General features: G+C 41.2%; 1 protein-coding gene across 6 annotated transcripts in view; it reads right to left on the bottom strand.

Moving 5' to 3' along the window:
• Positions 1 to 4,444: 4,444 nt before the first annotated feature.
• Positions 4,445 to 17,011, bottom strand: part of srpk2 (SRSF protein kinase 2) — a 252,861-nt gene continuing 240,294 nt past the window's right edge. For 4 of the 6 annotated variants that reach the window (XM_078553211.1, XM_078553209.1, XM_078553210.1 and 1 more), the window contains 3 exons: positions 15,647 to 15,739; positions 14,926 to 15,018; positions 4,445 to 6,233 (listed from right to left, as the gene is read on the bottom strand). In XM_078553211.1, the coding sequence (XP_078409337.1) occupies positions 6,049 to 6,233; positions 14,926 to 15,018; positions 15,647 to 15,739 (371 nt within the window). In that variant the 3' untranslated portion in view covers positions 4,445 to 6,048. The remainder of the gene's footprint in view (positions 6,234 to 14,925; positions 15,019 to 15,646; positions 15,740 to 17,011) is intronic. The other 2 variants (XM_078553207.1, XM_078553206.1) reach the window with 2 other exon arrangements.

Here is a 17,011-nt window from a genome sequence, read left to right as displayed (position 1 = left end):
GCCCAGCATATCAGTGCAAAAGATAAGGCTGAAGCATTTGCAACAATCTTCAGCCAGAAGTGCCGAGTGGATAACCCATCTCGGCCTCCTCTGGAGGTTCCCAGCATCACAGATGCCAGTCTTCAACCAATTCATTTCACTCCACGTGATATCAAGAAATGGCTGAAGGGACTGGATAGTGCAAAGGCTATGGGTCCTGACAATATTCTGGCCATAGTACTGAAGACGTACTCCAGAACTTGCCGCGCCCCTAGCTGTTCCAGTACAGCTACAACACTGGCATCTACCTGGCTATATGGAAAATTGCTCAGGTATGTTCTGTACACAAAAAGCAGGGCACATCCAACCTGGTGAATTACTGCCCGATCAGTACACTCTTGATCATCTGTAATGGAATGGAAGGGGTCATCAACAGTGCAGTCAAGCGACACTTGCTTATCAATAACCTGCTCACTGACACCCAGTTTGGGTTCCACCAGGGCTACTCAGCTCCTTTCCTCATTACAGTCTTGGTTTAAACATGGATAAAAGAGCTGAATTCCTGAGGTGAGGTGAGAGAGACTGCCCTTGATATCATGGCAGCATTTGACTGTGTGTGGCATCATGGAGCCCTAGCAAAACTGGAGTCAATGGGAATCAGGAGAAAAGCTCTCTGCTGGTTGGTGTCATACCTGGCACAAAGGAAGATGGTTGTAATTGTTGGAGGTCAATCATCTCAGCTCCAGAACATCACTGCAGGAGTTCCTCAGGGTAGTGTCCTCGGCCCAACCATCTTCAGCTGCTTCATCAATGAACTTTCTTCCATCATAAGGTCAGAAGTGGGAATGTTGGTTGATGATTGCACAATATTCAGCACCATTCGTGATTCCTCAGATATGAAGCAGTCTATGTTCAAATGCAGCAAGGCCTGGAAAATATCCAGCCTTGGGCTGACAAATGGCAAGTAACATTCGCGCCACACAAGTGCTGGGCAATGACCATTTCCAACAAGAGAGACTCTAACCATTGCCCCTTGATGCTCATTGGCATTACCATCACTGAATCCCCCACTACTAACATTCAGGGGGTTACCATTGACCGGAAACTGAACTGGACTAGCCATTTATTGTGGCTACAGGAGCAGGTCAGAAGTTAGAAATGCTGCAATGAGTAATTCACCTCCTGACTCCCGAAGCCTGTCCACCATCTACAAGACACAAGTCAGGAGTGTGATGGAATACTCCCCCAATAGCCTGGATGAGCGCAGCTCCCACAACACTTAAGAAACTTGACATCATCCAGGACAAAGCAGCTCGCTTGATTGGTACCACATCCACAAACATTCATACTGTCCACCACCAATGTACGGTAGCAGTAATGTGTACCATCTACAAGATACATTGCAGGAATTCACCAAGGCTCCTTAAATAGCACCTTCCAAACCCATGACCACTACCATCTAGAAGGACAATGGCAACAGATAGATGGGAACACCACCACCTGGAAGTTCCCTTTGAAGTCACGCACCATCCTGACTTGGAAATATATCGCTGTTTCTTCACTGTCGCTGGGTCAAAATCCTGGAACTCCCTCCTTAACAGCACTGTGGGTGTACCTACTCCACATGGACTGCAGTGGTTCAAGAAGGCAGCTCACCACCACCTTCTCAAGGGAAACTAGGGATGGGCAATAAATGCTGGCCTAGCCAGCAAAGCCCACATCCCAGGAATGAATAATAAAAAAAAAATAGGGAAAAAAACAGGAAACAGTAGATAAAACTTTATCTTACAAAAGCAAATGAAACTCAAAAACTAATCCTTTTTATAAATAGGGGGAAGACAAAAGCTGTCATCGACCTGGAACATTAATCTTACCTCTTCCTTCTCTGCAATGTTTCTGTACAATATGTGGATAATATATCACTAGTGCATGTATGTCGTTATACTCTTCAAGCTGGGGCAAAGGAAGGGATAATGCACATGAGGTAGTTAAGAAAGAAAGGGAGACGACCAGGGAGAGATTTAAATATGAGGGAGATTACGTTAAGTTTGTTGTCTTGGAGAACCACAATGGGCCAGAGTTCACTGGTGTGATGAGCAAGTAGGACCTGTGCAGGATAGGATACAGAGAGCAGAGGAGGTTTTGGAGAGTGGAGAATGGAACACCAGTCAGAAGAGAATTGGAATAATCAACTCTGGGAATGACAAAGGCATGGATAAAGATTTCAGTGGCAGGTGAACTGAGGTACGGCGGAGATGGATGATGTTGCGGACATGGATGTAGACTGTCTTTGTGATGGGGAGGATATGGCATGAAGTTCAGCTTGGAGTTGAATAGGACACCAAGACTGCAAAGTCTGGTTCAGTGTAAAACAGTGGCCAGGAAAGGGAATGTAACCTCTAACTAAACAAACTCCTATTGGAGTTTGAGGCAGGCGCCAAAAGGTCAAATTCTTTTTTGAAAGTCCCAATGTTTAGCTGGAAGAAATCAAGGGCTAGATGTTAGACAGTCTGATAGCAAATGTCGAGCAGGATGTCATCAGCATCCACGTGGAAGTTGAATCCATGCTGTATATAATGTCACTAAGGGCAGCATGTATATGAAGAGGAGGAGGAGACCAAGGATGGATCATTGGGGCTTCCAAAGCTGTTGATGCAAGGGTCAGGAGTTTCTGTATATAAGAATGAAACCAAGCTGGATAATGGAGGTGAGGTGTTGGAGGAGGATGGTGTGTTCAACCAAGGAAAAGACTAGAGTTGTCAAGTGATGATGGCATCATGTCAAAGTCAGTCATTCATAACTTTAGTTAGGGTTGTTTTGGTGCTGTGGAAAAAGTAGAAACCTAATTGGAGAAGTTCAAACAAAGAGTCATGCAAAAGATAGGCCAAACAGCAGATCTACATCCTGAATGACGTATTTATTGGAGGTAAACCAGAAAATGGCCACAAAAATAGATAACCCTGACAGCCAGGGATGTCCGATCTTCACTGTCCTAAAGGCTCAATGCATACACACCAACCCAACCTCCATGGCTGAACTTTCAAAATCTACTTGAATTTCAAGGAACTTAACCAATTAAAACAGGAAAAAAATCTGACCTACCCCAAGAGCAAACAGACACGCTGTACAAATAGCTAGTTAGGCCACAGCTGGAGTTCTGTGAGCAGTTCTGGTCACCACATTATAGGAAGGATGTGATTGCACTGGAGAGGGTGCAGAGGAGATTCACCAGGATGTTGCCTGGGCTGGAGCATTCCAGCTATGAAGAGAGACTGGCTAGGCGAGGATTGTTTTCCTTAGGGCAGAGAAGGTGGAGGGGGGACCTGATAAAAGTATACAAAATTATGAGAGGCATAGATAGGGTAGATAAAAATAAACTTTTCCCCTTAGTGGAGGTGTCAATAACCAGGGGACATAGATTTAAGATAAGGGGCAGGAGGTTAGAGGAAAAACTTTTCACCCAGAGGGCAGTTGGAATCTGGAACACACTACCTGAGGAGGTTTAGAGGCAGGACCCCTCAACATTTGAGGTGTATTTAGATGAGCACTTGAAATGTCATAGCATATAGGGCTAAGGGCCAAGTGCTGGAAAATGGGATTAGAATAGATAGGTGCTTGATGGCTGGCACAGACATGATGGGCCGAAGGACCTGTTTTTATGCTGTATAACTCTATGACATGGAATTCCTGAAAGAAACCCATCTTAACCACTCAAAAGGATGTCAAACTCACAATAGTGATTTGGGCAAACAACAACAGTCTCTTACTGAACCAAGAGCAAAGGAGTGGCCATACTGATCAATGAGCACCATTTCTTTACCCTGGAGAAGACCATTCTAGACGAGTGATTACCCCACTCTGATGAAGGGTCAAGTCCAACAATTCTGAATGCTTGGCAAGTGCATCTTCAGGCTCACATGACCACGAAAGGAATCACAACTACACCTCAAACACCAACAGCTCCCCAAAACATCCCAATGTCAGGAATTACTATTAGGAAGCTTAACCATTCAGGATCATGGTCTGGAATCTAGCCAAACTATACAATCCAAGGTTGGGAACAGAGACCCTTCTATGCCTGTTCTTCTAAGACTCAAGAAGTAGCCCAGAAATACAGCATTTCAAATAATTAGTAAGTGAACTGGCAGAACAAAAATAAAACCGAGGCCAAGACTTAGAATAAGGCTGCAGTCATGTTTCAGAGGAATGGAAGGCTACCTTATCTTTAAGAGGAAACAGATGTTTCCAAATAATTTTCCCCTGATGGATGATGGGGAAGCCATTGTTTTTTTGTGGAAGCGGACAGAATTAAGACATTATTAGAATGGATGAAGAGAAAAATGCCAGATATTTTTCACATGTTATTCCAGAATAAAACATAATTGTTCCATATACAACTAAATGCTGTTGTGAAAGTTAACATTGCAAAATATATTGTCTTTACCATTCCAATGAGCAGCACAACTTGTGGAAACAAAACAGTTTAATTAGACAGTTACAAGCACCTCAAACAATTGGCTATTGTTACAATACCAGAAATCTTCTGTCCACAATCTAGTTATTGCAAAGGCAGATGGATAAACCAGCAATTGGTAGATTTAGGAATGGTGGCACCATAATTAATGTGGAAAATGGGAATAAAACTAGCCAGTTCACTTTCACATCATTGACTGTCTAGTGCACACTTGAAGTTCTGACAAGTAGAAAACGCGATGAGATGGAACATGCCAGAAAAGCATTCAACCACAACATTCTGTTACCTAATAAATCTTTCATTATACACAGCAACTCAGGAAACATTTAAACTTACATTTCAAGAATGCAATGCTTACATGGATGATTAAAAAAAATACTTCCTATTTACATTGTTAATCCCTGAAAAAGCTACAAAGACCAGTGCAATTTATTACGTCACCGTCTGATGCTGAGAAAGCAATGCTGTTAACAGACTAAGATCAACTTTCCTTTTATGTTAAAGTCTGTGGGGTCTGCTGTACTGCAAATTGTTTTAAACAAGTTTGATCATGTCCACTTTTATTTTCACTTTCATATCAATGACTACTATTTCTGAATTCTGACACAGCAAAATATTTTAACATATAAATTTTTTGTGACAAAATAGTAATCTGCACATAGAAAAGTCACTTTTTCTTTTTTACTTTCTTTTGCCAGCTTCAGTACAGGAAATCACAATTTTTTATCTTAGATATATATCTTACAATGCTGAAGCACAGTAAGGATAGTTTCATTAAAAAGGGCACATTCTTGTAGGTATGCTTTCATAAGTAAGGAAAAAACAATTAAGGGACTTTTGCAATGGCTACAAAGCATACTTAGGGTCAGGCAACTTGTCTCCTTTAAAGGGCTGTTTTGGGACTAATCTATTGGTTTGTAGGTATGGTTGGATTCAGCAATACAACACTAACTGAGGCAACAAATGTAAAATTTCCACAGCCTCCTTTGTAAGTAGACAAGCTGCAAAACATGCATTCTCTTAGCCACATTACAGTTTAAGTCCCATTTCTGTATTTTATTGAAAGATATTTTACAGGAAAATCTACAGATTTTACAAGAATAATGCTTCTTTCCTATTGGATACAATTGTACAGCACTTTGCAATATCTCAGCTACTTCCTTACTTGATACAGTAGCTTCTTGCCTTTATCTTCTTGTCATTCAATATTAATACTCATCAGCTAAAACAATTTTCATAAATAGGTACAAAAAATATCCAAACACATGAAAAAAACTAACATTTTTCTCATTACTTTCAGTTAGGAAATTTAACTTGAGAAGGTCAGGCAACACAAGAAACAAAGCATCAAGACATGTTAATTGTTTTCAGCAGTCAGTTGGCCAACTACCTCTTGCTAGGGACAAAAACTACCCTTCCCAAAACACAGTGCACAAAAGCAAAATTTCAAACATTAACAGTACTTCAGAGTGAACAATGGTCTGATGTTGGAGCCATCTGATTTACACCCGATGTTTGAGAGTTTGCCACTTTGCTGGGTCCACGATGAACACTGGAGTGATCATTGGCTCCTTGAAGAAAGCTGGCGAATGCTGCTAGGAACCAAGCCAAGGGTGTCTGAGGCATTCTGCTGCAGAAGCACGTTTCTCAGGGACCATTTCTAGCATGGGCAGCAAGAAGTCAGTGAACTGTACAGCTTCTTCATGAGGCCATCCATATTTCTCTATTAGCACGTCAAATAAGCTCCAGGGTTTCAGTTTTGTAATGTGTCGTAGTTCACCTATGCACAAAGTACAAAGCACTCAGTAAAATTCACGAATACACTGAAGGTTAACATTAGGGCAGGAGCAGGTCCTGAAAGCAAAATGTGCCTGGGTTTCAGATTCTTGCAACTCTATTGCCTAACGTTTACAATAAAGATGCAGTTTCCATAATCAGGTAGGTTTCTATAAACTGAAAACTGCAGCCTTTACACATGAAGTGGGCAGAATAGCATGCCAAAGATTAACAAATATCCTCTAGCTATCTATGATAGAAAATACCAAAAACTACATGGAATACTCACCAAATTCTCCCATCTATTCTGAAAGAAGATAAATAGCACATCAACAGCCCAGTTCTTGATGTGACTGAAAGGAAACTAACTAAAGTTGAGCAGTTAGGGAGCAGTCTTGTGCCAAATGAAACATTCATATCACAGAATGTTGAGAGTATTAATTATCTTCTTCTACAGCATGCTCATATGCTGGGCAGAATCTTACTCGACGTGCTGAGGCGGTTTGGATGGTAGAGGCAGGATAGAGGTAGGACGGGGGACGGGGACGGGGGGGTGGGGGTGGTGGTCATTGGGTAGGTTGGCCGAGTTCTTGTCTCTGGCCGATTTCACCAGAGGCAGAGTGTAAGTGGCAAGGGCTACCAGCCTGGCAGCAGCAAGTAGCCAATCTGAGTATATAAGTGACCACTTGTGGGCAGATTGGGAACACTGCCCTCCTTTCCCCCACCCTTGCTGAGGTCAAAGCCCAGTAGGTGCCTGGAGGTGGCAGTCTTATAAATAGGGCCCTAGCCATTTGTTCACCTTGCAAGCTCGATGCATAAATAGAGCACATCAAAGCTATCCTGCAGGATAATGGCCACCCTGATCAGATAATTGTTCGCTCTGTATCACACAAATTCACAAATGGGGCAAAGGCCCCCATTTTCAGACCTGAAAATTGCTTGGTCTACTTCAAATTACCCTGGAAAGGCAAAGTATCCCAAAAATTTGAACAACAGGTTAAGGAAGTCAGTTCAAGCTACTATGCTGTGTCAACATGAGTGGTATTTTCCACTAACAGGATGCTGCCATCAGTCCAAAAAGACGTTCTGCCTACCACATAATTGAACAATGTCATTTATGAATTTCAGTGCTGTCGTGATTCCAGGTACATAGGTTGTCAGTCTCAACGATTGGCTGATCGCATCAAACAAACTGTTCCTCTGGCTGTTCATAATAGACAAAGTACAGACCATACTCAAGCAGCCCACGCATGAAAAACCCAAAACAAAATGTCTACTGTTAGATGTGATTCTGCGATTGGGCAGCACTTACTAAACAACCCGGAGTGCACTAATAGTTACATTAACAACCAATTTAAGATAATCAATTGAGCTCACTTGCTAGACGCAACATACATTCATATACAGGGACCCGTTCTCTGCAAATAAAAGGAATATGTTCAAGTCTTGAGCATTTTTTGAATTACCTGAAAGCATGGGGAGCCTGTAGTTCCCCATTGCTTTCTCCCTGGCAATGTCTCAATCAGAATCTACATGCCAACCAATCAGCACCTCCTTTCTCATGTGGAATAAATTGTTGCGATTGTTTGAAATTTGGCATTCTTGCACTTGTCCTGATGACTGCAAGATCAAAAACTTCGGCAATATTTCCCTTTTCAGGAATAAAATGTTGAACTCATTCAAAAAAAGGCAATAGTTTTTTTAAAAAATTGTATTTCAAGAACTTATTTTCTGTTGAAGGGAATGGGAATATTCTACACCTCAGTTGAACTTTACACCTGCAGGAACGTGAATGAATTGTTAGATTTTTAATTATTAATTCAGCTGTTTCAAATTGAAGTGAGTAGCTGTGTGCCTGACAAAGTTTAATTTTTGATTGAAATAGCTGAATAGCTTGCAAAATTTTGAATGCCAAGGATAAAGCAACCTAAAGAAATGTATTAACAGATTACACTTCATTAAATTGTAACATTTTAACCTCATCACAACATCATCAATTAGAACTGGTTGATAATTAGTCAGACAGCACATTCCTCTTTCAACTCTGCGATATGGGGCCAAATGAAATCAGACTGCTGACCATACTTCTACATGAAATGAGTCTCAGCAGTCTTTGGTCCTAGTTGACACAGGTCCACAGCATGAAATTAACAACATCGCACAAACTGTCAATCGGTTTATTTTTGTCTGATGCAGGATATGGAAACTAATATTAGAACTAATCTAAGGATAATACCACACTGGTACCAGAGGGGGATACCTATGTGAGTATGAAATCTACAGGGATCTTTACTCTACATCCATTTCAGGAGTGTTTATATGGAAATTAATGGCCTAAAACATAAATATGCCTCATTTCACAGCAGTGACGTTTGTCATTAGAGCATAATGTTTGAAATTAGTAAAGGCCATTGATCTACCAAGTTTGATTCACTGTATAATTCCTGGGGACTGTTCTACTGAATCTCCTCCAATCAAGGAAACAAACCATAGGTAAATATTCAACGTCAAATTCTGTAAAATGCCATCCCCCACCCCCTCAGTCTACCAAGGGCAGTTAAGCAATCTTCAAGAGGGTTAGTTCAACTTTACAACATAACCTTACCATCAGACCATCTGAATTCTACAGGTGACCAATCAATGTTTCAGAAGTACAAAAACTCCATGTTCTATAACCACAAGGCAATTATGCCTTCTAAGTGTATTTGATAACTCCCACACTGTTCTTACATATTTATCAAGTGACTTGATTTCTTTAAGAATGAATATTGTATTAACTGCTTTTGCTGAAGGTCTATTTCACATACTTACTATTAGTTGGGAAACAATTAATAATCTGACTCAAGGCTGGTTAATTTCATACTCCTGTTCCATGAACATCTCCAAGTTAAATGATTTATTTGCATTCATATTATCAATACTTCTCATTATTTTAAAGGGGAGAATCATTTCACTTTACAAACTTATCTCCAACATAAACATGTTCAGTTCTTGGTCCCTTAATTGCTTACAGTCAAAAATAATATCATTCCATTTCTGAAGTCACACTAATGTGTAAATGGGCTTTTGGAGGTAGAGTGCTTAAAAGGGTATTTCAAAAGTGATTCTGATAATAGCTATACAGAGTTTTACACTAGTCTTTTTTGGCTTAGAATGAAACACCTTTGACTCAGATCCTAATAATTGATACCTTATCAAAAATTAATTCCTCTTAGATACTTACAGCAATAATTATACATTAATTTCATTTTCTGCCTTTGATAATGCACTTATATTTCATGCTTCATATTCCACTGTGCATAATCTTGCATTTTACCATATTTAATACATTTATCAAAAACCTGCAAATTATCATATAACCAGATAGCAGTCATCTTTTTCCACATATTTAGTTGAAGTTCTATTTGCTTACTATTCATGAATAATGTATAATGCAAAACTCCAATCCGATTTCTGCCTCTAGTCAAAGCTTTTCCACTTAGCATCATTTTCTATTACTAAGGTTTCTTCAATCCAACGGTCTGAATTTCCATTAATTCCATGAGTCTTAAATTTTCTTCCAGGTCTTTTCAAACTCCTAAAATATTATTAACAACCATGCCTCATTTCTCACTTCAAAACAAAATAAACAATCATTTTCTTCGTATTCATGGACTAAACCTAGAAAAAATGGGCAATTCTGCAAAACATTTAGGAAAGCTTTTAGCAGTAATACTTGCCTGAACTTGAATTTATATTTCTTCCATGGCATAATACTGTCTTAGCTTTCCTTGGGGCCAACAGGAAAATGTGCCAGTTAGCTTAGTGCAACACGGCTATCTTGCTGAATTTCATTTGAGAATCACTTTCTTAATTCCCTGAAATACTTGATATTTCTATAAACTCCCAGAAGCTCTAGATGATGAATGTTTGACCTTTTTGAAATGTCTTTCCAATGGCTACACCAATAAAACTTTACATCACGTGCAAATAAAAGGGTCGCTGTCGAACTGACTCATGGTAAACAATACAAAGTGCATTTATACGGCATATGGACCTCCAAACGTACATTGTTGCTAAATACAGGGTTTAACAAAACAGCATTGCTGCATTGCAATTATTCCATAACCACATTTGCTAAACACGGTTAAACTGGTTATCAAGTGACTTTTATTTTTAAAAAAACTTGATGGTCCAGATCTTCCAACCCCAATAGTGGTGAACGCTGAGATGATCGCTGCTTTTTAAAAATTCATTCATGGGATGTGGATGGTCGCTAGTTAAGCCAGCATTTATTGCCCATCTCTAATTGCCCTTGAGAAGGTAGTGGTGAGGTGCCTTCTTGAACCGCTGCAGTCCATGTGGTAATTGAGGGTCGCAATGTCATTGGAAATTCGGGGGACCTGATTTAGACCCAAACCTGCAACTTCCAGTATACCAGTAATGGCTCCATGGGAGCCCTCACAAATGGTCCCGTCGACACCTGTCACCACATAAAGCTGGGCTCTTTGCTACATACTTAATGCTGTTTATTTTACACTGGGCCATAACTTCCTCAGAGTGGCAACCAGTGTCGGATTGCCACACTGTGCCTGATTACTTACTCTAAATTTCGTCCATGCCTGTCTTGCCCTCTCACCCGACCTTCCAACTCAGGCCGGGCGAGATCCAGGCAACGCAGCTGTCTCCGAAGCCCAGCTTTGCAGTCCAACAGAGTCAGATAGAAAAAGGACATGCCTCTTTTTTTATTGCGCTAGTTGCCGTAAACCAGGTAAGTTTAAAGGTCTGACTGAAATTGACAGGCCAGGGAGAAGGTAAATGCCTAAGCTAAGTGGAAAAGATTTGGGGCTGTGGGGGAGGGGTCGGACATCGGGAGGATGTGCGCATGTTGGGGTGCCAGCACCGGAGCAGAATGGGGGTGGGATGGATAGTAGGTGTCAGTTGTTGGAGGTCGGGAGGGAGGTCCGGTTGGGCAGAAAGGTGGGTGTCCGGTCAGGTCGGGTGGAGGGGGGCTGTAACGGGCCTGTGGTGGAGGGGCAGGGTTGCTGGGTTGAGTCGTTGGGTGGTTGGGCCGGGCCTTTTGGGATAGGAGGGGGGATTGAATCAGGTGGGGCCAGGGGGGGAGGGTGGAGATGGGGAATGCCATGTGGGGGGGAATAGTCAGGGGGGTAGGGGAAGACTTCTGGGGTTCGGGGGTGTGCGGTCTGTGTCTTTACAATAGTTACACAGAAGGTAGAAGAAGTTTTAATTCTTCTAACTTTTTCTGACTAACTCTTTGTGTAACATAGCCGGAACCATCTGACGTTTGCGATTCCTGCATGCTTCCCATATCCCTTGATTTCCTGAGACCCCAAAAATTTTTCTTTCTGAGCCTTAAATGTATTCAACATTGGAACATCTACAACACTCTGGGGTACAGAATTACAAAGTTTCACAACACTTACCACTCCTCATCTCAGTCCTAAATCATCCGCCACTTATCCTGAGACTGCACCTCCATGTTTTAGAGTTCTAGACCAGTGGAAACAAATTCTCAGTGTCTACCCTATCAAGCCCCTTCAGAATCTTGTATATTTCAAAGGGATCACTCTCATTCTTCTGAACGCCAGAGAATATAAGCTCAATTTACTCAGCTTCTCATCATAGGACAACCCCCTCCATCCAAGGGAACAATTTAGTGAACCTTTGCTGTGCCACCTTCAACACAAATATATCCTTCCTTAAATATGGAGACCAAGACTGCACACAATATTCCAGATGTGATCTCACCGAAACACTGTACAATTGTAGCAAGACATCTTTATTCCTTTATTCTAAGCCCCTTTCAAAAAAGGTCAACATGCCATTCGCTTTCCTAATTGCTTGCTGCACCTGCATGCTAACTTTCTCTGCTCCTTGTACGAGCATACCCAAGTCTCTCTGAAATCAACAGTTACAAGTTTCACACTCTTAAAAAAAAAAAATCTGCTTTTCTATTCTTACTACCGAAGTGAATAATCTCACACATCCTCACATCATACTCGATCTGCTATCTTGTTGCCTACTCAGTTAGGCTGTCTATATCTCTTTCCAGCCTCTCTCTATCCTCCCCACAGCTTACCTTTGCACATTGCTTTGTATTATCACCAAACTTCGACACATTACTCTGTCTCTTCATCTAAGTCATTTAGATTGTAAATAGCTGAAGGCTCAGAACTGATCCTTGCAGCACTCCACTAATCACAGCCTGAGAACTTGAAAATGCCCTGTTTAAGCCCACTCTTTGCCTCCTGTCCGTTAACCAATGCTCTATCCATACTAATATATTACCCTCAACTCCATGAGCCCTTATCATTTGTATTAACCTTTTGCATGGCACCTTTTCAAATGCCTTCTGGAAATCCAGGTACTGGATCTACTGTCTACCCTACTAGTTTCATCCTCAAAAAAAAATTGTAAAACAGGATTTCCCTTTCGTAAAACCATGTTGACTTCTTCTAATCATTCTATACTTTGCTAAGTGCATTGTTAATAATAGATTCCAGCATTTTTTCAACGAGTCATGTTAGGCTAATGGCCTGTAGTTCCCAGTTTCCTCTTTCTCTCCTTTCTTGAAAAGTGGCGTTATATGTGCCAAATACCTATCTGATTGGACCGTTCCTGAATCTAAGGAATTGTGGAAAACAATAGCTAGCGTATCCAATATCTCTGCAGTTATCTCTTCTAGAACCATGGGCCATCAGGTCCTGGGGATTTGTCAAACTTTAGTCCCTTGCGTTTCTCCAATGCTTTTTCTCTGTTGATATTAATTACCTTAATTTCCACACTCTTTTTAGTCCCTAGGTTACACTTTATTTCTGGTATGCAACTTGTGTCCTCTACTGGGAAGACAGACTCAAAATATTTGTTCAATGCCTCTGCCATTTCCTCATTCCCCATGATAATTTTTCCCATCTCTGCTTCCAAGGGATCAACATTTACCACCATGCCTTTTAGTCTATTTACCGAATCAACCTTAGCCAGTTCTCCCCTCATACCTGTGCTTTGTTTAAGTTTAAGATTCTTGTTTACAATTGGAGTATGTCATTTTCAAAAGTAACATGGAATTCAAAGGTATTATAATCGCTATTCCCAATGGATCTTTTACTATGAAATTACTAATTAACCCTGCCTCATAACACAATACTAGACCTAAGATAGCTTTGTTCCTAGTCAGTTCCACAACATATTGGTCCAGAAAATGGTCATAAAAGCATTTTACAAATTCATCTTTGGGAGCACCCTTGCCAATTTGATTGTCCCAGTCTATATGAAGATTGAAGTTCCTCACAATTATTTCATTACCTATTACAAGCTCCAATAATTTCTTGTTTAATGCTCTTTCCAACAGTACAACTACTGTTAGGAGGCCTATAAACTACTCCTACCAGTGCTTTCTGACTCTTGCTATTCCTAATTTCTGTCCATACTGATGCTACTTCATGATCTTCTGAGACCATATCCTTTCTCACTAATGTCCTTGTGCCATCCTTTACTATCTGGGCTACCCCCCCCTCCTTTGCCATTCTGTCTGTCTTTTCGAAATATTGTGTACCCTGAAATATTTATTTCCCAATCTCGATCATCTTGCAACCATGTCTCTATAATGGTGATTAAATCAAAAACAATTTACGTTTATTTGTGCCAGCTATCTTATTGTAGATGCATCTTGCATTCAGACAAAGGACCTTTAATTTTATTTTTTAAAATTACCATTCCCTGCATTGACCTTATTCACTGATGTACATTTTTTTTATTAAATTCTCTGTTCCTTCCTGTCCCATTCTACTTATCTTTATCTACACTGCTACCCTGTTCCTTTGCCTCGAGTTCTCTCTTTGGACTTCCAAATCGCTCTTCACCTGAATCCTCCTCCACCAACCCCTCTCTGTTGGTCTAAAGCCCTAACCATAGGACTGGTTGTATGATTGGCCAGGACACTGGTCCCAGCCTGGTTTGAGTGGAGCTCTTCCCAACGGAATATCTCCCACTTCCCTGAATACCGATGCCACTGCCTCATGAATCAAGGCCCCTCCTTCCCACACCAATCTTTGGGCCAGGAGGGGATCTAGAATTAAAAACAAAGACAGGTCCATTTAAAAGCAGTGACGGACCTCAAGAGACTCATCTTTAGTTCATGATGAAAAAGCTTCTCTGCAATTGTGCTTCACCACTGGGCCTCCCAAATCACCTCATCGATGGATCCAAGCTGGAGCCAGAACAAGGTCCTAGGGCTCCAGTGTAAAAAGGTAAGGCAGTTTTAAAACGGGGTCAGCAGCGTGTGTTCCCTCTCCGCCACTGACCGGCTCAAATACTGTGCCAATGCACATATAAATTCTGCCTAAAATATTTGACATATCCATTTATTTTCAGAACCTATTACTTATGCCTGATTTACACTTCAAATTGGGCACAAAGCCATTGACACTGAAACTGAAAAGTAGTACAATAACCAGTGTGCTTTCCCAAATATGCAACAAATCTCAAGGAAATGTGGAGGCACTCAGCATTTCAAAAAGTATCCATCAGCTTCGTGACAGACACTCCTGACTTCTCCAGACATCATCCACCCTTAAGTGCAGCGTTAGGTAATCTGTTCATCATTAAAATTTGATAAGAACATTTTTTTTATATGTTCCCTAAGCAAATCACCTCTGAACATTTAATATACTGAGTCAGTGCTTCATAACTATTGTTACCTTTTTTGGTGAAAAACTCCTTGGAATATTTCCCAGACATTGCGAACTTTCGAGGGATTTTCCCCAGCAGTTCAATGATCAAAGCTATGTGATCTGCATTGAAGAATATTGCCAGCAAAACAAAAACAGTTTAATCAGTACAATGCATGCATCATGTGATACTAGTCCTGGTACAGACAAGAGTGTCTCATCCTTGGCACTGAAATAGCCTCAAAATATCCTGGGCTCCTATGAACATTAAACCTTTATCACATTTCTGCTTTTAATGCTTTAATCCTTTGGGATTATTTCAGCATTGCTAAAAGCTGCTGGTGAGCATTTTGATGAAAAAAAATTAATCAAGTTCAAAAGAACATAGCAAGATTTTTCTCTAAAAAGTTAGGCTGGTATTATTGGTTACTATATGTCTGTCAGCAGGACACTTTTCTGGTTTAGCTGTATCTGTTCACAGCATTTATAACTTAATGCATATTCTGCAATGTTACTATTTAAAACTGATCACAATACATAAATACACTCCCAGCAACAGGTCAGTGTAATCTGTATTATATTTGTTTTCAATGGTAGACTAATTCGAAATGTCATCACTGACATTCCCACTGGTTACATCAAACATTAGCTTTAGCTACAACTTGGACAAAATATTATAATTCAGTTGCCATGGAAGCCTCTGTCCACTTCTGTCTGCGTTACAGGACCTTTCAAAGAGAAGAGGTACTACCTCTGCGATTGAAGAATTCCCGAGAATATTTCCCAGAAAGAGCAAAGTGTCTTGGGATATTGCCTAGCAGCTCTATGATGTGTGCTATGTGGTCTATGAGGGAGAGAAAAAAGGATACAGGAGTGGGTAAGGACAGGGAAGGAGAAGGGTGGGACATAAAAAGAGGAAAAGAAACTGGAATTAGTAAAATTGGAAAACAGATTCAAACTACCCATGTTTGCAGCAATCCCAGGCAGAAGATTTTAGGTTAAATCAGGACTCTGGCATCATAACTAGCTGTAAGACTTACAAGACATTATGCCTGCGGGTCTACTGCAAGGGAATGCTACAAGCAAATAGACTTGGAAATGAAAAGGTTGGAACACAGATGAAAGCATGAATATCACCAGTGAAATTAACAATCAAACATTCAAAGTTTAAAAGAAAAGTGTTAAATTACCTCATCAACCAAATATCAAGAGACATCACACTAAAAATAAGTATCAGAGGCAGTTAGGACTGCCAAAGTATTTTCAAAAGTCATGCCCAAACTCACCTTGCAAGAAAAGAAAGTGTTGTTACAAACACTATCGATATAAGATGTTTAGAGAAATGTGTGTGTCGCTTTATAAGCTTTAGAAAAAAATTCCACTGTGCACACTAGTTTGTCTTTTATTATTTCAAGGAAAAAGTCTATCTGAAGCACTTAAAAAGTCTTTGATCACAGTTGCAGTATTTACAAAACAATGGGCCTGAACTTCCTCGGCCACTCCGTTTCTAGTTTTTTATCTTCAATTTTTTTCAATCCTGTCTCGCCTAATCTTCTGACTCAGGCTGGGCGAGATCAGGGGAGTGCCTAGTGTCGAGTGCAGCTCTGTTGGATGCAAGGAGGCTACGTCCCCTTTTTACAACACTAGCCGGGGGAAGATAAGCGTCTAAGGTAAGTGGGTAGGACTTTTTTGGGGGGGGGGGGGGGGGAGGGAATCAGGCCAGGTTGTGCCTTAAAGGGGGAGGGGGGAAAAATTGGTTTGGACTGCACCTTGGGGCGGAGGGGGCGAAATTGGCTTGTGCCTTGGGGCAGAGGTGAGGATTGGGCCTTGTGGGAAGTGGGTTCAGGTCAGGCTGGGCCGGGCCTCGGGGCAGGTCAGGCTGGGCCGGGCCTCGGGGGAGGTCAGGCTTCAGGAGAGAACGGTGATGTGTTGGGTTGGGCGTGGGGGTTGAGGAAGAGTCGGGCCCGGCCCAGGAGCGGGGTAGCAGTCGGGGGGTGGGGGTGTCTCTGGGGTCTCGATGTGTGGTGGGGGGTTGGTGGGGGTCGGTCTGGGTCTGTGCAATAGTTACCCAGAAACCAGAAGGGGCTTTCATTCTAACTTTTTTGGGTAACTGTTG

This window comes from Cetorhinus maximus, chromosome 12 (assembly GCF_964194155.1).
Source record: "Cetorhinus maximus chromosome 12, sCetMax3.hap1.1, whole genome shotgun sequence".
In the NCBI taxonomy this organism is placed as follows: Eukaryota; Metazoa; Chordata; class Chondrichthyes; order Lamniformes; family Cetorhinidae; genus Cetorhinus; species Cetorhinus maximus.
Note: the sequence above shows the minus strand (reverse complement) of the source record. Positions and strands in the feature narration are given on the sequence as shown.